At 53.0% G+C, this 24145-nt stretch overlaps 2 protein-coding genes across 4 annotated transcripts; both read right to left on the reverse strand.

Annotated features, from left to right (window-relative positions):
- Positions 1-290: 290 nt before the first annotated feature.
- On the reverse strand, positions 291-8552 carry Snai3 (snail family transcriptional repressor 3). Its single transcript, XM_048437451.3, has 3 exons — positions 8398-8552; positions 4409-5014; positions 291-2844 (listed from the first exon to the last, which is right to left on the reverse strand). The coding sequence occupies exons 1-3, from the start codon at positions 8471-8473 to the stop codon at positions 2663-2665; spliced, it is 864 nt and encodes a 287-aa protein (XP_048293408.3). The 5' UTR covers positions 8474-8552; the 3' UTR covers positions 291-2662.
- Positions 8553-14752: 6200 nt separating this feature from the next.
- Rnf166 (ring finger protein 166) lies at positions 14753-24093 on the reverse strand. 3 transcript variants are annotated; one of them, XM_085681845.2, is made up of 6 exons: positions 23885-24093; positions 18977-19133; positions 17375-17487; positions 17016-17130; positions 16727-16834; positions 14753-15860 (listed from the first exon to the last, which is right to left on the reverse strand). In XM_085681845.2, exons 1-6 carry the CDS (start codon positions 24037-24039, stop codon positions 15795-15797), a joined length of 714 nt encoding a protein of 237 aa, XP_085537971.1. In that variant the 5' UTR covers positions 24040-24093; the 3' UTR covers positions 14753-15794. The 3 variants fall into 3 exon arrangements, with proteins under 3 accessions (XP_085537971.1, XP_048293410.1, XP_085537970.1); XM_048437453.3 differs by lacking the exon at positions 23885-24093 and adding an exon at positions 23177-23335; XM_085681844.2 differs by lacking the exon at positions 18977-19133 and having other exon boundaries at positions 23885-24013.
- Positions 24094-24145: the final 52 nt, after the last annotated feature.

Below are 24145 nucleotides of genomic sequence, written 5' to 3' on the forward strand. Positions count from 1 at the left end.
AGAAGTAAACACCCCCAGTTCCTTTGCTGTGCTGTGTGAAATAAGGAGGGACCGTGAAGGAGGAAGCCATGGCGTGCCAGGCTGGTTGGGCAGGCACAGGTGTCTGCAGGCGGGCTGCTCAGCGCGGTGACCTGACTTCAGCCTGGCCTGCCGAGTGGAAAGCGTCCTCCATTCATTCGGTATCAGTTCCCTGGCAGGTGCCCTCCTCCTGCTCCTCTGCCAACCCCCACCCTCTGCGACCTCAGCCCTCCACCAGTCTGGATATAAATACGAGAGCATTTTCCATGAGCTGGAACCAAAGGAGGGAAACATTCCACTTTATTTTCGGCTGTGAGATTCCCTGCTTCATACCCGACAGGTGCGACAGCCCCATTTAGACACGAGGAACCAGGAATAGAACACAATTTACAATATAGCTTCCTTTGGGCATCTGGATGCTATTTTAAAAGAACGCTCTTGTGAGAAATCCAGGTCCATGTTGCTTGGGGTTCTGAAGGCCCCTCTGTCTGGGGAAGCTTGAGCTTACAGAAGGGCCAGACATTTGGGGACAAGATTCCTTCCTTGGCTTTGATAAAGAGATGAAGAGGAAGTGGGGGAGGGGTTTCTTTCCAAACTTTGAAGCTATTTCAGGTAATTGACTATCATATGATCCTGTGTAGATTTTGAGAAGGGATCATTTAGACCCCTTTGCCTTGCACTGAGAGTGAGGACAAGTCACAGGGATGCTTGTCAAAACACATGTGCTCAGGTGTTTGGGCTGAACAGCCTCCTCCACCCCAAATCCATGCCAGAATCCTAACCCTTAATGCAACCTTACAAGTGGGTCTTCACAGATGCTAAGATGAGGTCACTCTGGAGGGACTCACAGGACAGGGCAGTGTGATGGCCAAGGCAGAAACAGAGGAATTCCTCCTACAAGCCAAGGACAACATCTACCTCCTGCCTTGAAGGTCACTTTGAGCTTGGACTCTGGCCCCAGAACTTTTGGTGGGTGCATTTCCATTCAGAGGGTATCCTTGTGTTCAGTTCTTACCCATCCCCCTGGGAGGCAGTGGCCTTGGTCTGAAAACATGAGTATGTCTGTCTCAAAAGTGGGTCCCTCCACCGGCTGGCATAGGTCTGGGGCGGTCAATCTGCAGCCATCTCTCTCTTAGGAGTTGGGGTGGGGTGTTTCTGCATTTTTGGTCACTCCTGGTCTAGAAGTCCAACTTCAAGGTCAAGTTTGTAAGTCAGGAATGATGCTCAAGTCTATAATCCCAGCACTTGGGAGGCTGAGGCAGGAAGATTTCTCTGAGCTTAAGGCCAGTGTGGGCTATAGCCTGAGACTGTTTGAGACCTTCTCCAACTAGGTCAAGTTTCCTCTGGGAGGTCCCCAAGGCCTCTTAGAGAGCTATCCTCACACCAGCAAACCACAGCCAGATGCTCACTACTAAGTCTGACCTGAAGCAGCTGCAAAACCAGAGGCTAAGATACCTGCATGACCCATGAGCTTTCTAGCAGGCTCCTGGAAGCTCGGAAGCTGGGAACCTTTTTCTACTGGACCTGAAGTGGAGTGACCAATAGCCTCTTACCTCGAACATGTCAAGAATTCTCTGTGGGTCTCCTTTCTCTGTCCAAATGCCAACTAGAGTCAACCAGATCCACTGGGAGAAGCTAGTCCTTCCCTGTCCTGGCTCAGAAGCACACAGCCACCCAACCAGTTCTCTGCCTTGGTCCCATCCAATTGTCTTCCATGGGTCCTTAATCCTGGTGTTAATTGTACCCTCATCTTCATTTCTTCAGCCAAACCACTCCATGCAGATTCTCTCTCAGGTTCCAGGGAAGGCCCCAGGCTCAAAGGGCTCGGAAATGCTAGCAAAAATGCCCTGTCTCCTGCCTGCTCTGTGCCCAGAAAGGCCCAGGTTACCTGGAATCCTATTGCTCCTGAAGAATCCTGCCTCCTCCATAGATCCAGGAGATTGGTAAAGACTCAAGACCTCAAGGCTCAAGACAGGAGGCCTGAATGTGCAGGCTCTTTATTACCCGACGGCTGCTCTCCTGAGATGTTAAGCAGCCACGGAGGCCAGCTCCAAGCAAGAAGATGGAGATGAGGCACAGACGAGGCAGGACCTTGCTTCAGCCCAATCCTGCCTGGCCCTGCCTCACCTTAGGGGGAGGAGCTAAGGTGTATGTGCTCATGTGTGCACATGCATGTACACATAACGGGCAGGAGAAAATGTATCTCTAACCCCAGGGCAAAGGCAAGTAAGGCTGGCTGAGAGGTAGCTGTGTTTCCCAAGGTCATACACACATTGCGCTCTCCTCAAGTAAAAATGGTCATTTCAAGTTGCACACAAAGGGACCCAGGTGAGCAGGCTCATTGGTGTTGCGGCAGGGTTTGTCCAGTGTTAGACACTTCCCAATAGTCTCTCCTTTTTGGAATAGGTCCAGCAGACAGGCCAAGCTGAAAATGGAACTGTTGGTTCTTGTTTTGGTGAGTCTTGCGGTGATTTTACTCTGAATGTAGGCCTTGGAGAAAGACACCCAAAAAAGACACTGGGCTTCTTGGTTCTGGCTGGATACAGGCAAGCGTGGGCTGGGCCCCTGCCTTCCCTGATTGTCCTGGATGATATAGAACCATTGAGAATATTGTCAGGCTTGGCCCCTCCACCCTGCTGTGCCTCTAGGGGCCAGGACAGCAGCCAACTTCCTCATGCCTTGCCAAGAGAGACATGCGGGAGAAGGCCTTGGAGCAGATAGGACAGCGGTACTTCTTGGTGCCAGCATGAGTTTGCAGATGAGCCCGCAGGTTGGAGCGGTCAGCAAAGGCCCTGCTGCAATGCGGACAAGTATATGGCTTCTCACCTGTGGGAGGAATATGGGAAGTCAAGTGAGGGACCACAGTTAGGACAATCCCACAGACTGTGGCCAAAGGTGAAATGTCCCCGTCTATCAATGAATAACTTGCCCCTGCCCTCCAAATGCTCATCAGAGTCCTCTGACCCAAGGTCAGAGCCCTTTGGACAATCGGAATGTCACTCTGGGCAGGATGGCAGTACCAGAGGCTCTTCCGAGGCAGAGGCAAAGTGTGGCGGCTGCTCTGTCTCTGACAAGCCCTGGGTGTTCAGTTCTGACCGTGAGAAGTGCTGGGAGTCTCTGGCAGCCCTTCCTGTCCACTGGCCAGTATTGAGCCACTGTAAGGGCAGAGCTGGACGGAGTAAGCTATACTCCTATACACAGGCACCATCTCTAGCCAGGGCCACCAAGGACTGGGACAAAAAAATCTTTCTGCTGGGACCTTGGTTTCCAGAATAACCCTTCCAAGTGGAAGGGGAAGGGGCCACTGAGTATTCTCTGCCTGGTCTGCAGCCCGCCTGGGGCACTTGTATCCTAGCTGGTTATACTTCTCCAAATTCAGAGTCTGCCCTTCCTACTGGAGTCTCCACAGTGGCCAGGCTTCCTCGCCTTCCTACACTTTGCTGGTCCTGAAGCCACCAAATGTGGGTGGATAGGAGCCCCTGGAGCCCCGCGGCCCTTAGTCTCGCCTTTCCTGAGACGCCTGCTTCCTGACAGCTCCCCTCCTCAGAAATAAGGCCTTTGCAATGAGGACTGAGTTAAGACAAGGCCATTCGGGTGAAGCCTAGTTTTATGACTCACAGGGGTCTCCGTCACCTTGTAGTGAAGATACAGACACATGGGGTGATGTTAAGACAACCAAGGCGCCGGGTGGTGGTGGTGCATGCCTTTAATCCTGGCACTCACGACGCAGAGACAGGCGGATCTCTATGAGCTGGAGGCCAGCCTGGTCTACAGAGAGAGTTCCAGGAAGGCTCCAAAAGCTACAGAGAACTCCTGTCTTGAGAAGAAAAAAAGAAGAAAAGAAGGAGGAGGAGGAGGAGGAAGAGGAGGAGGAGGAGGAGGAGGAAGAGGAGGAGGAGGAGGAAGAGGAGGAGGAAGAAGAAGAGGAAGAGGAGGAGGAGGAAGAGGAGGAGGAGGAGGAAGAGGAGGAGGAGGAGGAAGAGGAGGAGGAGGAGGAGGAGGAGGAGGAGGAGGAGGAGAAGAAGAAGAAGAAGAAGAAGAAGAAGAAGAAGAAGAAGAAGAAGAAGAAGAAGAAGAAGAAGAAGAAGAAGAAAGGTAGAGACACAGATGTAGCCAATTGTCAATGAGTGGGTGAGTGGGGCTGGCTTCCAGGAGATAAGAGAGGCCAGAATCATCATTTCTACAATCTTTAGGGAGAATGTGGCTTGGCCATGCCTGGATTTCAGGTTTCTGGCCTCAGGACCTTGAGCGGACATGTCTGTGGGGCTGTCTGCCAGCAGCTGCAGATCCCAATGATGAGACCAGCCTCTCCTCTCTTCTGCCAATGGTCCAGCCCCTTCCCCAACCTGTCTCTCCCTTTGTATCCAGATTACAGCCTTGCCCATCCTACCTGTATGGGTGCGGATGTGGCCCTGGAGCAGCCAGGGTCTGGAGAAGGCCTTGCCGCACACCTTGCAGATGCAGGGCAGCGTGTGGGTGCGGATGTGCATCTTGAGGGCACCCAGGCTGGCATACTCCTTGTCGCAGTACCTGCAGGTGAAGGCGGGCCCAGCCGGCAGGGGGCAGTGTAGCTGCTGGTGCCTGGCCAGGCCTGCTAACGTATGATAGGGCCTGTGGCAGTGGATGCACTCAAAACTGCCTGGGGCTCGAGGGGTTCCCTCGGCCCTTAGTCGTTTATCCAGAGCTCCATCTGGGCCCAAGATTGGGGGCCACCGTGTGGGCAGCACCAACAATGGGGGCAGAGTGAAGCTGTCTTTGAGGGGAACACTGGGGGCCTGGCCAGCCCGAGGGCCCACCCAGCTGGTTTCCTGCGGTTCTGGCCCAGAAGCTCCCAGAGCTTCCCCATGATGTGGCAGAAGAGGCAGAGAGATGCAGGCAACGGCAGAGGTGCTGTCCCGGGGTGGTAGTGGGTCACTAGGAGTGGAAGGGGGCTCCTCATCGGGCGGGTGGCAGGATCCCACAAGCTCCTCACAGGCAGAGCAGGAGCTGTTAGCTTCTAGAAGGGCAGCGGGGAGAGAGAACACACAGTGAGGAATGATGCCACCATGTCTGGGCTTCCAAACTTCTGTTCGCTTATCTAACTACGGTCTGGCTAGTCTCAGAGGTCATCGGCAGCCAGCAGGAAGCCTGAGCTACAAGTGCCTACCACGGCCCCATCATACCTGCAGCAGCCAGGCTTGCCCACTTTACCTACTGTTCTGGTACAGTAGTGACGATGGGATGCAAGAGCCGAGGGCTGCATGAACTTAGACAGGCCCAGACACTAGAAAGTGAGCTGAACTTCCTTGTCTACAATGAGGAAAGGGAAATAAAACCTCCAGGATGTCCACTGCCTAGGAACACAACCAACTGCACAGTCAGACTCGTGGGTACACACCTGCAAACCTAGCACTCAGAAGACTACATTGGGAGGGTTTTAAGGCTGAGCCAACCTTGGCTATGTAGGACACCCCAAGAATCAGCTCCTCACAGGAGTTCTTGCTCTAAGTCTGTGTCTGGCAGCTTGTCTAAAGAGCCCCAGTCCCACGTCTGGAAAGTGGGTAGCAGCTGGGACTAAGCACCCTTGGGCTTCCATACAGAAGTCTGAGCTCAGAACAAAAGGAGCCTGGTAAAAACAGCCACCCGCCCCCACAGCAATCAGCCTGCAGTCACCACGGGGTCACCCATTCCTGCGGCGTCTCCTTGAGTGTGTCATGATGTGCTGTGCTCGGCCACATCCCTGGCCACTGGACAGCACACACTTGCTCCTTGTCAACATGCACAAACACGCCCAACCAGGCAAGTGGAGCGGCTGGAGCTGGTGCCTGCTGCTAACTAGGCACTATCAGGTCTAGTCCTGGCTTTGTACGTCTTTTGGTTGTGGCTCCTGGATTTGTGGCCAGAATTTCATGTATTTAATCAAATAATGACAGTATCCCTCCCCACACACAAGGGGACCATGCTGTAGGTTAAAGGCAGATTTTGGATTCTCCAAAGGCAGAAGCACCAACCAGCCCTCCATCCACTCCACACGTGCTCAGACAAATCTCTAGTCTTGTTTCCACCTCGATGACAAGGCTTGGGGTCGCAGCGACAATCCACAGGTTGGGAGGGAATATTCCCAAACGAAATGCTTGATTAGAAACTAGTATATGCACAAAGAAAGTATGTACAGCCTGACAATGAAAAGTCCAATAGCACAACTTAGGAGTAGGCACGGAAGGGTGAGTCTAGCACAGAGGCTTGCCTAGCATGCAGGGAGTCCTGGTTTTCTTCTCCAGACTGGGTGTCACGCTGTACACTTGTTATCCTAACCAGGGAGGCAGAGGCAGGATGATCAGAAGTTGAAAGTTAGCCTCAGCTACAGAGTTCAAGGTTAGCCTGGGATACACTGGACATTCCCCCTCAAACATAGTGGGGATACAGGGATATCTATTTCTCCAAAGACAATCTACAAGTAAGACTGACAAGACAGCCCAGCAGGAACACATGCTTGCAGTCAACTCTGACAACCCGTGTTTTACCCCCGACCCATATGATGAAAGAGGAACGCTAGCTCTTGCATGTTATCCGCTGACCCCCCATGCACATGCCATGATACACATGCTCATATCCACCCACAAACAATACATTGAAGTTTTCTTAATTAAAAAGACTAACATTTTTAAAAGAATATACAACCGGGCAATAAGCACACAAGAAAATGCCCAACATCATCAGACAACAGAAAAGTGCAAATTAGGGCTGAAGAGATGGCTCAGAGGTTAAGAGGTCCTGAGTTCAATCCCCAGCGCCCACATTTGTCTGCAGGCAAATCTATGCTGCTGAGCCTCAGGCACTTCCAGATTCAAACCCCATCTGTGTTCTGTGATTACAGGCAGAGGAAAAGGACCCATGCGGGGGTGGGAGTTGGGGTTCCTGGGAAATGAGGGTCTCAGTGCCCTCTGGTTCAAGGATCCTCTGAGGCCCCTAAAAAGCATTTACTTAAGAGGAAGGTGGGCCCCAGACCTCAGCATCTCGGGTCCGACTCTAGAGTGACATCCTGATAGGAAAAAGAGTCACCGAGGCCATGGGGGGGGTGGTCCTGGGAGAGCCAAGAGGGAACGCTAAAGAGCATCAAGGCTGTCCTGGACAACCCCTTATCCCCCAACAGGTTCCTGTAGGGCACCTGATTTGCTCATTCAAGTGGGAAGCTGGGGTGTGCTGTAGGAGTGAACCCTAATATTTTAAACTTTCAAAACCATGGCTTGGGGCTAGAGGTGTGGTTCTGTGGTCTAGGGCTTGACTAGCCTTGTATGAGGCACTGATTGCATTCTCAGCACAAGAAAAACACTGCATTCATTGTAAATACAACTTCCCACCTCCTCTGTAAGGAGACCCACCACCCAACTAAAAGAAAACGTTTTTCCGCACTGGAGTAGTGTCTCCTCTGTTACAAAATTACTGGGGTGACTCATTAAATTGAATTCAAAATGTTCCCTGAAGAGCAGGGTCCTAGATAGCACCCCCTAGTGGCAGCATGTGTGCCGGGGCCAGACCCAAGGTACTGCCCCCCACTCCCCGCCGGCCCCCAACAGGGGTTCTGGGTAAGACTCACACGTGTCAGAGGTGCTGGCCTGAGCCCTGAGATCCAAGGTACCCCCAGGCACTGGTCGAGTCCCCAGGGGGTCTTTTCCAAGAAACTGCCCATCTGGGTGGAGATGGCTCTGACCTACCGCAGCTGGCTGGCTCTGAGGACAAAGGGTGCTTCGGACCTCAAGCCGTGAGCCTAGCAGGAATGGTAGACACCTGAGTCTGTGTGTGGGCGGGTGGTTCTACCTTGGTAACTGCACCAGGAGAGCAAGGGGGTTTCTGGGAGGAGGGAAGGTCGTCAGAGGCCCTGCTTGCTCTATCAGTGAGCTCGCCACCCCCAGGTAGGATGCTCTGGGGGAGTCCTGCCTTTTCTCACCAGCTACCCTCTGAGGGTAGGACAAATTTCCTGGCTTGTGGTAGATGAGGCCTTCCTTGGGTGGGTGTACACAGCGCCTGGGACATATTTTAAATTTGGACTCTTCTAGGCCTGCACCGAGAGGCCTTCAGGGTCTCCTTAGATGGAGCTGGAGCGCTGGCAGTACACAGGGAGAGTTGCAGGGAGCCCAGGGACTCAGGAAACTTTTCCAAGAGGGGAGAAGAGCTTCAAGGTGTGTCCAAGTCTCCCGAAGCAGAGAAGTTGCCCTGAACACATCCCTCTTGGAGGCCCAGTCTTAGCCCAGAAGGGAATCTCGTCCCCCTGTTGTGCTGAAAAACTTCACCCTTTCCCCTCTCACCTGGGAGAGGTGTGACCCAGTTCCCAAGGACTTTCCAGTTGTCTCCTGCCCCGCAGCGCTGAGAGCAGGGGACAGAGATCCCGCCAACTCCTACCTCTCTGTGTCTCCAGTTGCCCGTAGTTGGGGACCCTGTGACTGGAGTGCGTTTTCACCAGAAAGGAGCGCGGCATGGTCTCCTCCCTAGAGGCGGCAGGATCTCAAGCCTGCAGCAGGGTACTGACTGCAGCGTCCGCGCGGTGCCCGCGGGTAGCGGGGCCAGCAGGTGCGAGAAGGGTCAGGTTCATTAGCATAGCGCACCACCTCGGCCAACCAGCACGGAGCACGGCGGGGCGGGGCCGAGAAGCCACGCCCAGGACAGGTGCGCGGGCGGGGAAGCCGCCGCGTGGTCGGCGGTGTCTGCCCCACGGGACTTGGCTGGCCCGCGCAGCGGTCACGCATCGACCCCGCGGGGGTTGGCCATCGACCTGCCGTGGATGAAAGAGCAGAGTTCAGGGTTGGGTGACAGTGACCGGCCAACTTGGACAAGTCTAGTCGCTATCCTCTGCAGCATCCTTTATAATCAATGCCCCGGAGAACTGGAACAGCCCGGTCTGGTTGTTAGTTTCTCTGTGAGGATGTTTACGACTTTAGGGGTCCGATGCGACAGTCTGTGGAGTAGTGGACACAGCACCACCTGGGTGTGTCTGTGGCTGAGTAGCAGGGCTGTCTGGCCAGAAATGAGCCTTACCCCGTAACACGCAATTTCTTGGCATCTGTGGGCTGAGGTGGGAAGAGAAGGTGGGACTGCCGAGTAGGAGACTGTGGGGAAAGAGGGTTGAGTCACCCTAGCGTTCAGGGCGCAATAGCTGGAGTCATCTCGTTCTATTTTGCATAGAAGAAAAAAAAACCCCTGAGGTTCTGAGAGGTCTGTGGACAGCAAAACCGGGACTAGCCCACACTTGTGACTGGTTAGATGTGGCTGTGGGTGCCCATTTACTGCTTTGTAAGGAAGTGTGGAAATAGGGCATCTGTAGGGAGGCTCTCCGAGGGCACATGCCTGCTGGTTGCCCATTCACCTGTTTTTTTGGTAGTCTTTTGTACCTCTCTCCTCTCAGGCATAGATAAGGACTATGGTTCCTGAACCACCTCCCACCCATCCACTGTGTGGTGTTGGGCCAATCCTCCAAATGCATCTCCTAACCCCCTTCAATAGGGATGATCTGGCACACCTGTGGGAACAGCCCACCTCACAAAGAGTTCTGGGCCCACCTTTGAGGTGGGGCCGATGGGCTTTGGGCATTCACAAGCCATGACCCTCAAGGAAGCTGGAGATCCTCACTTCTCAGGCCCCTCACCTTGGGCTGTGCAAGCTCATTCTTCATTGGTGACCGACCGGTGACTCTGACTCACCATTAGAACCACAGGGCGCCATGCAGCCCCAGGAAGAAGGAGTGGTTGTCTCTATGACTAGGGTATAAAATTCTAAGCCGCTTGCAGTGAGAAGTCTCCCAATGGGGGAGAGGCTTGCCTCAGCCAGCACAAGCCTCTTAAAGGAAACAGGCTGTTTAGATACCTGGGCCTTATCTGCTGCCTACATGCTGTCTGCACTGGTCATTCACCACCTTTAGCAGAAATCCAGGTTTGGAAACCAACTCACAGGCTTTAACCATGCTCTGTAGGCCCTGTGCAGCTCCCAGCATCCCCAACAAGCAAGCGTGGAGCAGGCCACAGGAAAACCAGCAGCCCTGGCAACAGTAAGGCAGACATTCATCCCCTTATCAGAGTGACAACCAACTCCAAATGCTACCTCATTGGGGGCTCCCACCAACATGCCTACAAGATAAGTCATGGTTTGCCCATGCCTTGGTCCCTGATGTATTGATTCGGCTTGTAGATGGTGTTGTGGGTTGGACTATGTCAATTCAATGGGATACAACTGTGATTGATTTGATGCTGTCTTTGCAGATGTTGCTAGTTCAAGAGGAGGTCATTAGGATGGGTTCTAACCCAACGGTTAACGTCCTAAAAAGAGGACAGTTAGACTTAAGTGTGTACTGGGTAGGGAGCCGCCTGTTGTTAGGACAGGGTTGTTCAGGGTTGGCGGGAGAGTCAGGAGAGAAGCCTAAGTCCTGACCGGTCAGCAACCAGGGAGCCCTTGTCATCTTCCCTCATAGCTCTGACACAGCTCCATGTGGAACGTCTGGCCTGGTGTTCACAGAGACCCACTTGTGATACTCCAGTGCAGCATCCCATACCACTTGCACAGATGGCAGCCTGAAAAGGGTGGAGCAGCAGGCTGGGTCTGCCCTGCAGAAACATGGCAGATTTGTGGATGAGCACTCCACAGCTCTGCACTGCTGAGAGCTTGTGGGGGACACCGTCTGTCACTACTCCCTGTTGCCAGTGTCCCGTCCTTCCAGGAACAGTCTCCACTAGGATCTCCCGGACCTTCTGGAGTTCAGAACTGATCAATTATACAAGGGGGATGCGGTCTGCAAATGGCCCCACCGGCCCGTCTTCTTCCGGCTCTTCCCCGAGAAAAAGCTCAGAATGAAGGGTGGGAGTTTGCTCAGTCTTCCCACTTACTACCAAGAGATCCCAGGGGGAGACATTCTTTGGCCTTCGTAGAGAGTTCTTGAACCACACTAGGTCTTGAAACCAACCATGTGTGGATGAAGCTTTTTTTAAAGTATTGATTGATTGATTGATATAGTGCAGGCCAGAAAAGGGTACCAAGATCCATTACAGATGGCTGTGAGCCACCATATGGTTGCTGGGAATTGAACTCAGGACCTTTGGAAGAGCAGGCAAAGTTCTTAACCACTGAGCCATCTCTCTAGCCCCTGGATGAAGCTTTTTTTTTTCTTCCCTAGGGTTTTAACTGTTTGGAAAGAGGGCACAGAGTGACATCTTGCAGGGGAGGGCCCAAGAGGAAGACAACTCAGTGACGGACTTTGTGATGCTATCCCTCAACCAGGCCTGGCTTGCCCAGGTGTTGCATATAGAGAGTCTTTCTCGACCCCCTCCTGGCATGACAGCCTCAGCTGAGGATGGGGTCCTCTGCAATGCCTGGACTTCAGGCAAGCTGAGTAGGAAGCAGGAGGGCTCCACTCTGTCCTCTCCAGGGCAAGCTTGGGGCAGGATCTCCCTCCAAAATCCTTTCATCCAATGGTAACAGTAGTTTCTGTTTCTCCAAGGCTCCATGAGCTCAAACCGGGCTGTTCCTACACTAAGTGAGCGCCAAGCACACCATAGAAATGTGCTTGAAGACTCATGGGAAGACAAAACACCTGCAGCCAGCTGGGCTGGTGGATAGTAGAAGTGCAGCTGGGCACTGGCGGACTGGTTCAGAAGTGAGGTTCTGGGGCACACAGGTTGTTTATTTGGGTGCTGTGGGGCAGCACATAGATCTCCTGAGACCCAGATGTGGAGATTCCTGCTAGTTCCTCAGAGGTCTGAGGCTGGGGAGCCCCATGCTAATTTTTCCTTTCCTAAGGTCCAGGAACCTGTGATCAGGATGCTTTCTAGGAAGCAGGGAGCAGCTTCTGGTGCTGTTGCATAACGTGAAACTAAGGACATGTTGCTGCCAGCCCAGGCTTCTGACACCCTAGATGCCGCAGGGCACAGCAGCATAGGCTGGGGGAGGATGGTTGAGTGTGTATGTGTGTGAGAGACAGAGGGGGTGGGAGAGACCCAGGTAGCTTCCTACTACTAAGACAGGAGACAGACACGCAGGTAGCTTCCTACTATTCAAGGTGGGAAAAGATCATAGCTTGCTAAACTTCAGGCTAGAGGTGAGCCACATCTAAGGGCAGGGACTACCTGATTGCAGAAACATCATGCTGATTTGCTCACAGTCTGGGGGAGACTCTGTCCCTCTGTCTGACAGACTACATGGCAATAGGTTTGTGTGCACTACTCTCAGGAAGGGTCATGGCCCCTCTGTTCTAAGGGGCACCCCACTAGTATTACAGATTCTAGCTACTTGTTTCCAAAGAGAACCCCTCCCCCGAAAATACAAGGTAATAGCTGGCTGCTTTCTGAATCTAAAACTACCTCACCTGGGTATGGGTCTGCTAACTGCCTTGTCTGGGTTCCCTGCCCCTGTCAGGACTTACTCTGATGTCCCTCCAGAGACTTCTAGACGTGGAGTCACCTGAAGGTGCCAAGGCCAACGGGGGAGAAGACTAGGTAGTGCCTTCTGGTGGATGCTGCCGCACGGCTTTGCTAAGGGGGTGACTACCCTCAAAGCCCAGACACAGGGCTGAGAAGGGTGTAGGCCCTTCTGGGCACAGGTGTCACATCTCATCCTGCAAGCTGTGAAGGGCGGCCAACTCAGGGCTTCCACAGACCGGATCAAAGAAAGGAATCAGAAGTTCTACAAGCCCAGAGAGGGGGTAAGGGCCAAAGCTCACCATGGGGTGTAATGTTCTGGAAATAGCGGACACTTTTAGGAAGGCATATGCAAATGAGACTCGCAGCTCAGACTTCTGTTGTCCTGTTCAATCTGCTCAGAGGGATGGCTCTGCCTGGAGTAGGTTAGGTTTTTTTTGTTGTTGTTGTTTGTTTTGGTTTTTCAAGACTGAGTTTCTCCGTGTAACAGCCCTGGCTGTCCGGAAACTTGATCTTATAGACCAGGCTGGCCTTGAACTCACAGAGATCCACCTGCCTCTGCCACCTGAGTGCTGGGATTAAGGGCGTGCACCACCACTGCCCAGCTAGGTTTTTGTTGTTGGTTTTCGGAGACAAGGTTTCTCTGTGTAACACCTCTGGCTGTCCTGGAACTCGCTTTGTAGACAGGCTGGCCTCAAACTCACAGTGGGAACCATGAACTCAAAAAGTAGTTAGTCACATAGGACACAAGAAAGGGATCCCTTCTGCTGTCCCAGGGGTCGTGAGTTCAATCCCCAATGACCACATGGCAGCTCATTACTGTTTGGTGTTAAATCTAATGTTTCTCTTTCTTAAAGAAAGGTTGTTTACACATTTTTAGAGGGCTCCAGGCTACAATCAGGAGAACAGTTTTCTCAAAAAAAAAAAAAAAAAAAGAAAGGGATCCCTTCCTGCCCCTTGCTTTCCTCGGCCCCTCCCCCCAGGCCTCCTGAGGGATGGGACCAGATGCCACAGTGTACAGGGGCTAATGAGCCCATACTTGATCCGGTGAGTCCCAAGACCTACTGCCTGTGCTGTCCAGGAAGCAGAGCACAGCCTGGGAGATCAGGCTGCCCTGTACCCCTGTCCAAGATGGAACATGTGACCATTGTAGATGAATGGCTTTACCATCGGCCATTCCTCCTTGTTCCCCAACTGTCACAAGTGTGCAGGCTCTGCAGTTTTGAGGAGCCTCAGAGACTGCGCTTGCACAGTGGCCTGCAGAGGGGTGGCATAGAAGTCAGGAGCATCTCAAGCGCAAGGATGCAGCTGAGGTCACGGCCTGCAGCTGCCTCCAGGGTTTCCTGGGCACCCAGAGATCATGCCCTATGATGACTCTCTGTGTCACTGTGGTCGGTCATAGCACAGGCCTGGGCCTGTGAGAGCACCGCTTCAGCCCCTGCTGGTCAATGAATGCCTGCCCAAGAAGGGGTAGGCTTAGGTGGAAGTCAAGGGATGAACATAGACCAGCCTTGCTCAGATGTAGTTGACAGCTCACTTCTGGAAACCAATGGGGAGGCCAGCCTTGCTGCAGCACTACTGACCCCAGAACCTGACACTGTCTGCAAGGGTTCCCAGCCATGGGAACCTCCTAGATAGAAGTCTGAAGGTGACTTTGCTTCTTATAGGGCAGTTGCCCAGCAACCAGTTCCTCTTAAGTTACGGTCTGTGGGTGGAAGGTTCTGACTTGTCGGTCCATGTCCACTGAAGTGTGAACTGTTATGACAGAGACCTGCCACTGGGTGCTACCTCAGGACGAAGTAGTACAGTAAGGCAGGCAGCAGTCTACTGCCCCATCTGCTGCATGAAGTTTGCTGCCCCGACTCCTCAGCTTTTGTTTATTGTTGCTTTGAGACAAGGTCTTATTTGTAGTCCTTACTGACTTCCTGGAGCTTTCCAAGTAGCACAGGCTGGCCTTAAACTCACAGCAGTCCTGCCTCAGCCTCAAGTGCTGGGTACTCCCTGCATGAATCACTGTTCCCAGCTCTCCTCAGCTATTAGAAACCCTTGGTGAGCTAGATGACATCAGGGCACCCTGTGCCCTGGAGGTGGCCCCTGGAACAGTCACAACAGCTAGCCTACCTCCCAAGAGCCAGGATCCAGCCTCAGAAGAGTAAGAAACAGGAGCCTCTGGGAGAAGGAACTGGTGCTCATGACTCTACCACTCTACAGGCCACGCAGAGGCCAGGAAAAAGGTGACCAAGGGCACATGGTGGTCCAACTACCAGAGGAAAAGCACCATCAGGTGAGGAAGGGCTGTGGACCCTGGCAGCCCCTAGCCGACACTGACAGTCAAACCCAGCACCAAGGCTGCCGCGGATGCTTGCAAACAATTTATTTAAACTCCTCTGAAAAGGCGGGATTTGTGCCATGAACAGAATAAGATGCCGACACCACCGAGCAGGCCTCTCTGGCCTCTGAGGGCCCGACCACTGCTAAGGGCAGTCCCTGCCTGAGGAGGGATGTGGTTGGCTCTGGAAGGTGACAGGGAGCCATAGACAATTCCTGGGGCAGGAGAAGGACCCCCTTCTGCCTCGACTGTCCTCCAACTGCTGGAGCAGCCATAGCAAGTGGCCAGGGGTGTTAGGATTTTGTCTGGGTCATTATCATAAAGAAAACTGCAAACAAACAAGAGCCTCTTCCTCAAAGAGCAAGTGGCTTGGGGACACCACCTCTGGCTCACACACAGATGAAGCCCTGGCTATGCCCACTCTCCTTCCCACTTTGCACTGATCCCACACAGTGTTTATTTTTGACTATTTTTTTTAAAAAATATAGCTTTGTAAATGCTCCATAAAAATACTGTTCTTCCTAGTCAAACACAGGTATTGCGGTATGAAGAGGAACTGCTTTGTCTTTGCTCTATAAAACGTGAAAAGATTATCACACAGGATAAGATAGAAAAACGCAGGGTTCCTAAATATCACAAAAGCCAGTACCAAATGCTTACGGTGGAAGCGAAGCTGGGGACCGGGTGGGCTGGCAACCTGGCTAGGCGCCTCCTCCCCTGGTCCTGCTGGGGCACAGCTTAGGGCACCTCATCCTTCTCCACACGAGGATATCACGGCTGGGAAAGGCAGCCAACTGCTCTAACCCAATGGCCAGCACCTGCCTCTTGAAGCACCGATGACCCAGTGCTGCTGGCCGGGACCCAGTGGCCCTGTTTGATAGCAAGAGGCCAGCGAGCCAGCACCCCCGCCCTGGGGGCTCTGAGACCAACTCTCCTTGTGTGAAATTCCACTTAGCCCAGTGGCGCACTCCTGTGCAGGTGCCAGGGCAGGAGGGCAACCGCCCTATCCCTTGATGCAGGATTGTGTCTTCGGCCCCTGACTTGAGGCAGGTGGCCAGGCTGTGTGTGCCTCAATTCTCAGAGAGGGACAGAGCCAGGGCAGCCTGGAAGGCGGCTTCTTCGTCAATGCTGTAATCCTGGAAACAAGTACAGGTAAGTTTTGGGAGTGCTGGGAGGACCAGGATGGCTCCCAACAGCCAGACCACATCCATGCTAATCCACCCAAACACCATTCTATGAGCTCAAGTCTCCCTTCAAAAAAAACCTCAGGATGCTAGAGCCCTATCTAGCTCCCCAGTCCTTCCCAGCGGCTTCCCAAAGTTCTCCCAGGATCATGTTGCAGGTCAGTAGTCTGCAAATTTGAGACTAAGAGGGGTGGGTTCATGAATGAGCTGGTTTCCCTTCAGATGGGAACAGTTTCTTTGTCCAGCTTATTTAGTGTGTGTGTAGATGTGTATGACATATGTGGGGATGGGAGTCAGAGGATTTTCTAATTTAGGGATCCAGGGATTGAGCACAAGTCGTCAGGCTTGGCAGCAGGAGCCTTTATTCACTGACCCATTTTCCTGGCCAAGAACTGGGGTTTCTGAGATGAAAGTTTGGTCAGGGGCAACGAGATCTCCGGCCCTGGGGACCAGAAGAAAGACAACCCTAGCTGGCTGGAAGCTGCAGGAGGTGATGGATACATGGGGGATGCCGAGAAGGAAAAGCCTGGGTGAGGGGCAGCAGGCGGGCTGTACCCTTCTGGCCCAGCTGGGGTTAGGCAGCTTCTCTTCACGATCACCTTGAGGTGAGTTTACCAGGGACTTTGTCTCTGAAGCTGCTACAAAACCAAGGTACTGCCTCAGATAGCCCAGAGTGGGCACCAAGGGACCCGGAGCAGCTAGCCTCATGCAAATCAGAGCCCTTGACAAGTTTGGGCGCCTGGTGCCCTCCAGTGGCAACTGAGTCTTGGCACTGTCACGACCCAGGCGAGCCTGAGGGAGCTGGGTGGAATACCTACCACGAAGGTGTCGTAGGAGAACTTGTGCCGGTGCAGCAGGTGCTGCAGGAAGTTGGCGCTTTTGTAGCTGGGGTCCCCCCAGGGCATTGCCGAGCAGATGGGACACACCTAGAACACAGAAGTTGGGGGTAGCAGGGAGGGAGCCTCCCCTGTCTGCTTGCCCACTCACCCAACCATAGCATGGTCTGCAGAGCAGCACCTAAGGTACACACTTGTGTATCCTCGTCCCCAGACCAGGCCTGACCCCTGTGTCTCCCTCAGGCAGAAGCCCTGTGCTGCCGATGCTCACCACACGGTTGGGGTCACTGCGATGACTCTCCACACAGTGCTTCACCAGCTCCTGCTGATCCAGATTGCGGGCTCCACAGTAGGGACAAGCAAAGGTAGACCGGTTGGGGATATTGCTGGGGATGGAAGACACTGAGCAAGGTTAGGGCTGAGAGCACTTGTCCCAACTCCTCCTGAAACCTGCCCTCCCCTCTGTGGACAGTCTGGCCCTAAGGAGAACCATACACCTTGTAAATAAAGTCCTGGTCCTCTATTTACCCCACATGCTGGACTAATGAGATAGGGCTATGACAGAGGGGAGGTGACTATAGGGTCCTTGGCCTAGGAAGTATCCTCACTCTGCCCATCTTGGCTGCCTACCTGGGGATGGGCTGGGATGTGGGCAGCACAGGGACGAACTTGGGGCAGTTGGCCATCTGCTCCTGGACCTTCATGCAGGAGGAAATGTGCACTCTCATCTTTGCCAGAGTCACCTATGAGACGAGAGGAGAAGCAGACTGGGCAGGTCATGACCTTGGGCAGCAGGGACAGAGAATGACCAGCAAAAGATCAGATCCACCCCTTCTGCTCCTAAAACACTCACAGGCTCTGGGGCTACCAGAAGGGACCCTGGTGAACAAGAGGGAACACAAGAAGACACACAGGTCTCTACAGAGCCATATAGACAGAAGTGTTCATGGCTCTTAGGGTAGCTGTATAGAGCAGGTGCAGGTCACTAATCCCCAGGACACGACTAGCAGGTCCCTCTCTTGGGGACTCAGAGAAGCTGTTCCAATGAGTGGACAGGATCCATACCTACTAGGAAAAAAGGCTCACACCCCCAGGGGGAAACCAATGAAAGACCCCTGCTCTGACAAATACCTTTAGTGGTGAAGATCACAATGCAGTGTGATAATTACCACTCAGCGTCCTCATCACAGCCACCAAGGGCTCAATGAGTTGCCCGGAAGAGAGAAAAGAACCCATGGTCAGCCTTTCCCCGAGGGTGCACACCAAGGCTGGGGGTAGACCTCAAAGACTGAGGGGGAAGGAGGACATGCTACTATACCAGCCTTGGCAGGTGGGTACAGCACATGTTCCCAGAGTTTGTGCCTAAGATATGCAGGGGTCCAAGAAGGTTTTCCTTGAGTCACTTGTCACAGCTGGGTACCCATGCAGCAGGGAAATTTGTTTCAGAAGACAGTTTGAAAATTGAGGTGTTCAAGTGAGGGGTGGGGCTACTTCACATGTGACACCGACAGGCTGCTGGCCTCTAGCCTCCCTAGGAAGGTCTAGCCAGGGCACACAAGCACCAAGGAGGACCATGGCAACCGACTCAGTCTCACTATTCCAGGCCCAGGGCAGTTCTAGTTCATCTGCCTGGTGACCTTTAACACTGTGACAAGTTCACAAAAACAGTAACTAGAGACACAGGGAGCCTGCAACATAAGTGATAAGTGCACTCCCAGCTGCTCAGTTTCCCGGGAACAAAGGGGAAAGGGGGAGCGAGGCAGGCTCTGGGGACAGGCTGGAAAGAGGCCTGAAGCCCCAACTCCAGTGGCAGGACCTGTGCGATGGTGCAGGAACAGCGCTCATGCTATTCTCCTCAGGACAGATGCTAGCATTAGGTGCACGGAGCTCAGCCTCGAAAGGCCCTGTCTCTGTTGGGCTGCATCTGCCACCTCAGAGTCCCCAGAACCTTCTTGGCTTCCCCAGATTTGTCTGTCACAGCCTGAGTGCTCGGTCTGCAAGAGCCGCAGTGCGGAGTCAGCTGAGCCTAGGTCAGGCCGCTGTGACGGCATTGCTCCCCTGGAGATCTGAGAGGGTCTGCCAGGTAGCTTCACGCTGAAGCAGATGTGGTTACTCGACAGGAAGGGTTGTGAGCCCATGCACCCAGTTCCTCTATGGGACAGTGGAACCCATGAGCGGAAGCTGCCCCACCCAGAGCCTCCCAGCCTTAGGAAACCCGAGCAGGGCGGGTACCTTCTTGTTGCAACCCCGGCAGGGTGCCTTGTAAGATGAGAGCTGCTTCTCTACATGAGAGGCCTTGTCCACTTTCTTGGGGTCGAAGGGCAGACGGCAGAGCGGGCACAGAGGGGATGGCACCTGCAGACATGGCTGGAGGCACTCCCCGCAGAACCTGCAGGTGACATGGACCTGAGGCTACTTCTTCCATGCCAGCATGTACAGAGTGGCTCCCCAGTTGCTACTAATAGTTCTGGAGACAATCTTATGCTCACGTTCCCACCCCCCTGCTGGTTAAGAGGTGAGCTGTCCCTTCCTAGTACAGCCCTCCTGTATGTGGTGTATCCCCTGCAGCCGGTACCCAATAACAGCATCCCTGGGATAGGATGATCACTTCCTGAGAGTCTAGAGATCATGCGACGGTAACTGACAAAACCTCAGGGGTCGGGGTATCAGTCAGGGGGCCAGGGAGGAAAGTGACTAACAGCTGCGGGGGAACAAAATGCCAGGCCTGGAGCCCTTTCACTACATGGTCAACATTGGCCAGGCAAGTCTCCTGAGGCAGCAAGGGGTCTTTTTTTTTTTTTTTATAAGGAGACCTAAGGTTGGAACCACCCAACAAGGGGGAGTGTGAGTGGGCATGGCTTCAAAAGTCCCTTCAACAGCCTACTTTTAAAAAATTTTTTATTTATTTTTACGTACCAATTGAAATTCCCCCTTCCTCCTCTCCTCCCCCTTCCCCCCAGCCTACCCTCTATCCACTCCTAAGAAAGGTTAAGGCCTCCCCTGGGAAGTTAGCTAAGTCTGTCCCATCACTTCGTTGAGGAGGACCAAGGCCCTCCCCAGGAGGGGGTTCTTGAATTCGGAGTCAAAGCCTGGTGACAGGAGGGACTACCCTGGCTTGGGTACTGGACACAAACTTGGAGCACTGAGAACTGGTAGGGGCCCAGTCTCTTTCTGGCACGCTCCGAGATGCCAGCAGTAGGAGCTCTGTCCTTGCCTGCCCACACCCCAGCTGGTGTTCGCAGGATCTTCCATTCATCAGATACACACCGTAGGGAACAGAAAGGAACGGGGCATAGCTGTGCAAGTTGACAACTGTTCTTGTTGTCAACTTGACTTTATCTGGACTTATGCTGGGCACACCTATGAAGGACAGTTTCCTAATTAAATCATTTGAAGTAGAAGACCCACTTTTATTGTGTTTTTTTCTCAAGACAGGGTTTCTCTGTGTAGCCCTTGCTGTTCTGGAACTTGCTCTGTAGACCAGGGTAGCCTCGAACTCAGAGATCCACCTGCCTCTGCCTCTTGAGTGCTAGGATTAAAGACGGAAGACCCACTTTTAATCCAGATATTTTGAGGTGGGAAGACCCACATTTAACCTGGACTATACCTTCTGCTGACAACCTATATAAGGAACATGGGAGAAGGAAGCTTGCTCTCTTTGCCTGCTTGCTCTTGCCTTACTGGCAAATCCATTCATAAATTGGCATTAGAGGTAATTCTTTTGGAATTCTGGCATATACCGAAGATGAACTGAGACATCCAGACTTGTGGACTGAACAACTACTGGATTCTTAGACCTTCCATTGGTAGACAGCTATTGTTAGGATTAGCTGGACCACAGCCTGTAAGTCATTTTAATCAATCTCCTTTATATTTATATACACATATGTACACATATATGCATATATATTAATTCTATAAGTTCTGTTTCTCTAAAGAATACTGGCTGATACAGATTTTGATGTCAGAATTAGTTTTAAAGCAAGAGAAGCATAAGGAAAACTTTTGAAGTATCTGGAATGGGCTGTCCAATTTGCCAGCACCCACAATTCCTGAAAAGCTTGGAGAGCACTGGAAGTTCATGGTGTTAACTATTTTATAAACTTAAGGGATAAATGGACTTGATTATTTTGATTCACTAATTGTTAGAGGCAATGGATTTGGTGATTCTGTATATAAAACTTTTGACAATTTGTGGAAAAATAAGGGAAATGATGCTGCTGGTTGGTCGCCCCTAGCATCTCTGGATGAGTTCTGTAATAAAATTAACCAACTTACAGCATCTCATATGGGGAAGGACAACAAAAGAATCAGTGATTAAAACCAACTAGTTCCAGATGTGCATCAACAGTCTAAAGAGTGCTCTGGAAGAGAATCTTCTGTCCAGCAGCCACAGAGCTCAAGATGCAGAAAATCAAAGCTCATTTATAAGGTTGGCTGAATTACAACAAAAATTCAAGTCCCAACCACTGAGGGTGCAAGCATTAACTGGTAAAGAACAGAATCCTGTAAACTGGAATAGAGATGTGCTTCATCCCCAAACTCCTGAAACACTGCCTTTTCCACCTTTGACTAAGGAAATCCCTCATTGTCTACTAAACCAGCAGTGACTTTCTGTGAACGAGATGCCAGGTCAGGTAGTACTGATGTCCCCCAGGGCCCATCAATAGCTGCCTCTAGACCTGTAACCAGACTGAAGTTTTTAAGAACATATAAATGCACATTAACGTGCTCCTGCAGGGAAGCAGGAAGTGTAGCCCAGGAGGAAGTGCATTACACTACTAATAAAGAGCTTAATGAGTTTGCTAATTCAGTCAAGCAAGTTAGAACTGGATTTTAAGGGTGTGGGATAATGGTGGAGGAACGTAAAACTGAACCAGGCTGAGTTTACAGTATGGGTACACAGAATGAAGGAGAGTCTAGGTTGAGGATGGAAGCTCACGGTTTTTTTCCTGCACAAAATCACAAGTGCTGATGGCACCTGGGAGGACGAGGGGCACTGACTCAGCCCCCAGAAAGATGGCAGCATCGAAGGGTGTGAGGAGGCTGCAAGAAGCCAGTGTGAAGTCTGACTGTTTCCTGTGACTTCTCAGCAGGCTCTGCGGTGGGGCTGAGAAGTCACGTTGGTCAGAAGGGATGGGAGAATCTTCTTGAATCCGCAGATGACTTAGCCAGCGCCCCTCTGGCATTATGAGATCTCAAGGAAAGGTCCCTTTGCAATGAGGACAGCAGGCCTACAGTTCAGGCCATGTCAAAAGTTACTGCACTCTCGTTTTTGAGGGAGCCACGACCTGACAAGACATGTTTAACCAAGCTCAAAGAAGCAAGATCAGCCTAAGACCTGGCAGCAGCAACTGTGAAAGGATTTTCAGAAGCACTTTCCTGCTGTCAAGACTGGCTCCTTGTCACCTACCTTACCCCACAGAGCAGGGTGAGATGGCATCAGCAACCACACACCCAGCCCTGAGACCCCAGCAAGTAGTCCCAAGATGGCCTCTGTCACTGGCCCTAAGATTTGATTAGCTGGACGGCCAGCCAATCCCTATGAGGCTGGTAAAATGGTGCATCCAGTGGGGCCCCATGACAGCCAACATGCCAGCGTCACAGCAGAACCCAGGTGTGCAGGGTTCTACTCACAAGAAAGCCTCAGGAAGGAAATTGCTTCCGGTCAGCTGGCTCAAAGATGTGCATTTTTAAAAGGTGAGACAAAAGCTTAACCCTCACACTCATCTGAACACAGACTACACCCAACAGACTGCAGATTAAGTAGGTGAGAACAGCTGGGGAAATGGAAAATGGAACCAGCAAAGAAAGCAGGACCACCCAGGTGAAGGCTGTCCGGACAGAAGCTTGCAGAAACAGCAATGGAAATAGTTTTACAGGACAGATGCTTTCCAATCCCATGTTCTATCTTGCCAGGGGGACAGCATAATAAGACTTGGGGGGAAGGGGTGTCAAGTACTGCTTGGTGAATACTAGGAAACGGAAAACATGGTGGCCTGTGTGCACTGAGTGAAGGGGCTGGAGACAAGGCTTTCAAAATGACAAACCTCACAGAACACACCGTAAAATGCCTACTCATGCAAGCATACAAAAAAAAAAAAAGAAAAAAAAAGAGGGTCCTGATCAAAGGTTTCCTGCTAGAATGTCCCAGTAGCATTAGACTGAGTAGGAGCTGTGCCCTTACAGACAATTCCGCAGAGCTCTCTCCAGTGGGAGCAGGATCCCTGTTCAGTCTGACACTGGGGCAGGGAAAGGGAAGGCAGTTTTGGAGGGAGACAAGGTCCTTGCCACCTCCCTGGATGACTAGCAGGCACACGCCCACCCAGCAGTTCCAGTTCCCTCTGCAGCAGAGTCTCCAAAATCAGCTGCCTCTGTTTGCAAAAAGCCTCCCACCAATTTGCGTGCACCCCAAGCCGAGGAGAGCCCCACCTCCTGAGCAGCGTGGCCCTCTACTGAGAAGTCCTCCTGCCCTTTTTCTAACTGCTCATCTCAAGAGCTGTACTGTGGGGAGGTCATGGAGCAGACGCTCTATCTTGGCTCCCTTCCAACCAGGCTGGCGCTGGGAAGGCCTTGAGCACCGCGCTCCCTCCAGCAGTCACAACCTCAAGTTTTAGTTCCTGAAACACGGAGGAGGAGGAGCCAGATTTGGGGGAGGTCCTGGCTCGGCTGGGCACCTAACAAGGTCTCCGGTGTCTGGGGCCCGGTAGGCCCTGCTGCCTGGAAGCTTCAGGTTCAGAATAGTCCTTCAAAACAAAACAGCATCAGGCTCCAAACGATCCCCTCTCCTAACTTCAGCGAACTCATTTCCGTGACAGTCAAAACGAGCAGACATGGGGTGGATAAGAGTGGATTGCAAAAGCCACAAGTCATTTATTTACAACGGCCCGCCCGATCTCTACAAGCCCGAACGCCCGCGCTTGGCGCAGGGGCCTCGTCCGCCACCCTCGAAGCAGCCGGCGGCCGTTAGCAACGCGCGGGGCCGGGGCGGGTGCAGGGTTTCCCTTGGCCCGGGTGCGGGGGGCCGCGAGCGCGGCCAGCGGGTAGGGGCAGGGCCGGCTTCCCCAAGTCCCCGGGCGGCTGCCCGCCACGACCCCGGCCCGGACCCCCCTCCCGCGGGCTCCCGGCGCGCGCGCTCACGTGTGGCCGCAGCTGCCGATGGCCACCGGCCGATAGTACACCTCCAGGCAGATGGGACAGCTGAACTGTGCTTCCAGGCCGCTGTCGCCGCTCGCGGGCCCGGCTGGCGGCTGCCGCTGCTGTGCCGAGGCCACCAGGCTGCGGAACATCGCCATCCCCCGGCCAGGCCGCCGCCGCCGCCGCCGCCGCCGCCGCCGCTGTCCCCTATCCAGGCCGGGAGGCCGGCGTCACTGCCGCGACGGCGCCGCACTGGTGTCACCG

Source organism: Myodes glareolus, chromosome 22, assembly GCF_982192425.1.
Source record: "Myodes glareolus chromosome 22, mMyoGla1.1, whole genome shotgun sequence".
Classification (NCBI taxonomy): Eukaryota; Metazoa; Chordata; class Mammalia; order Rodentia; family Cricetidae; genus Myodes; species Myodes glareolus.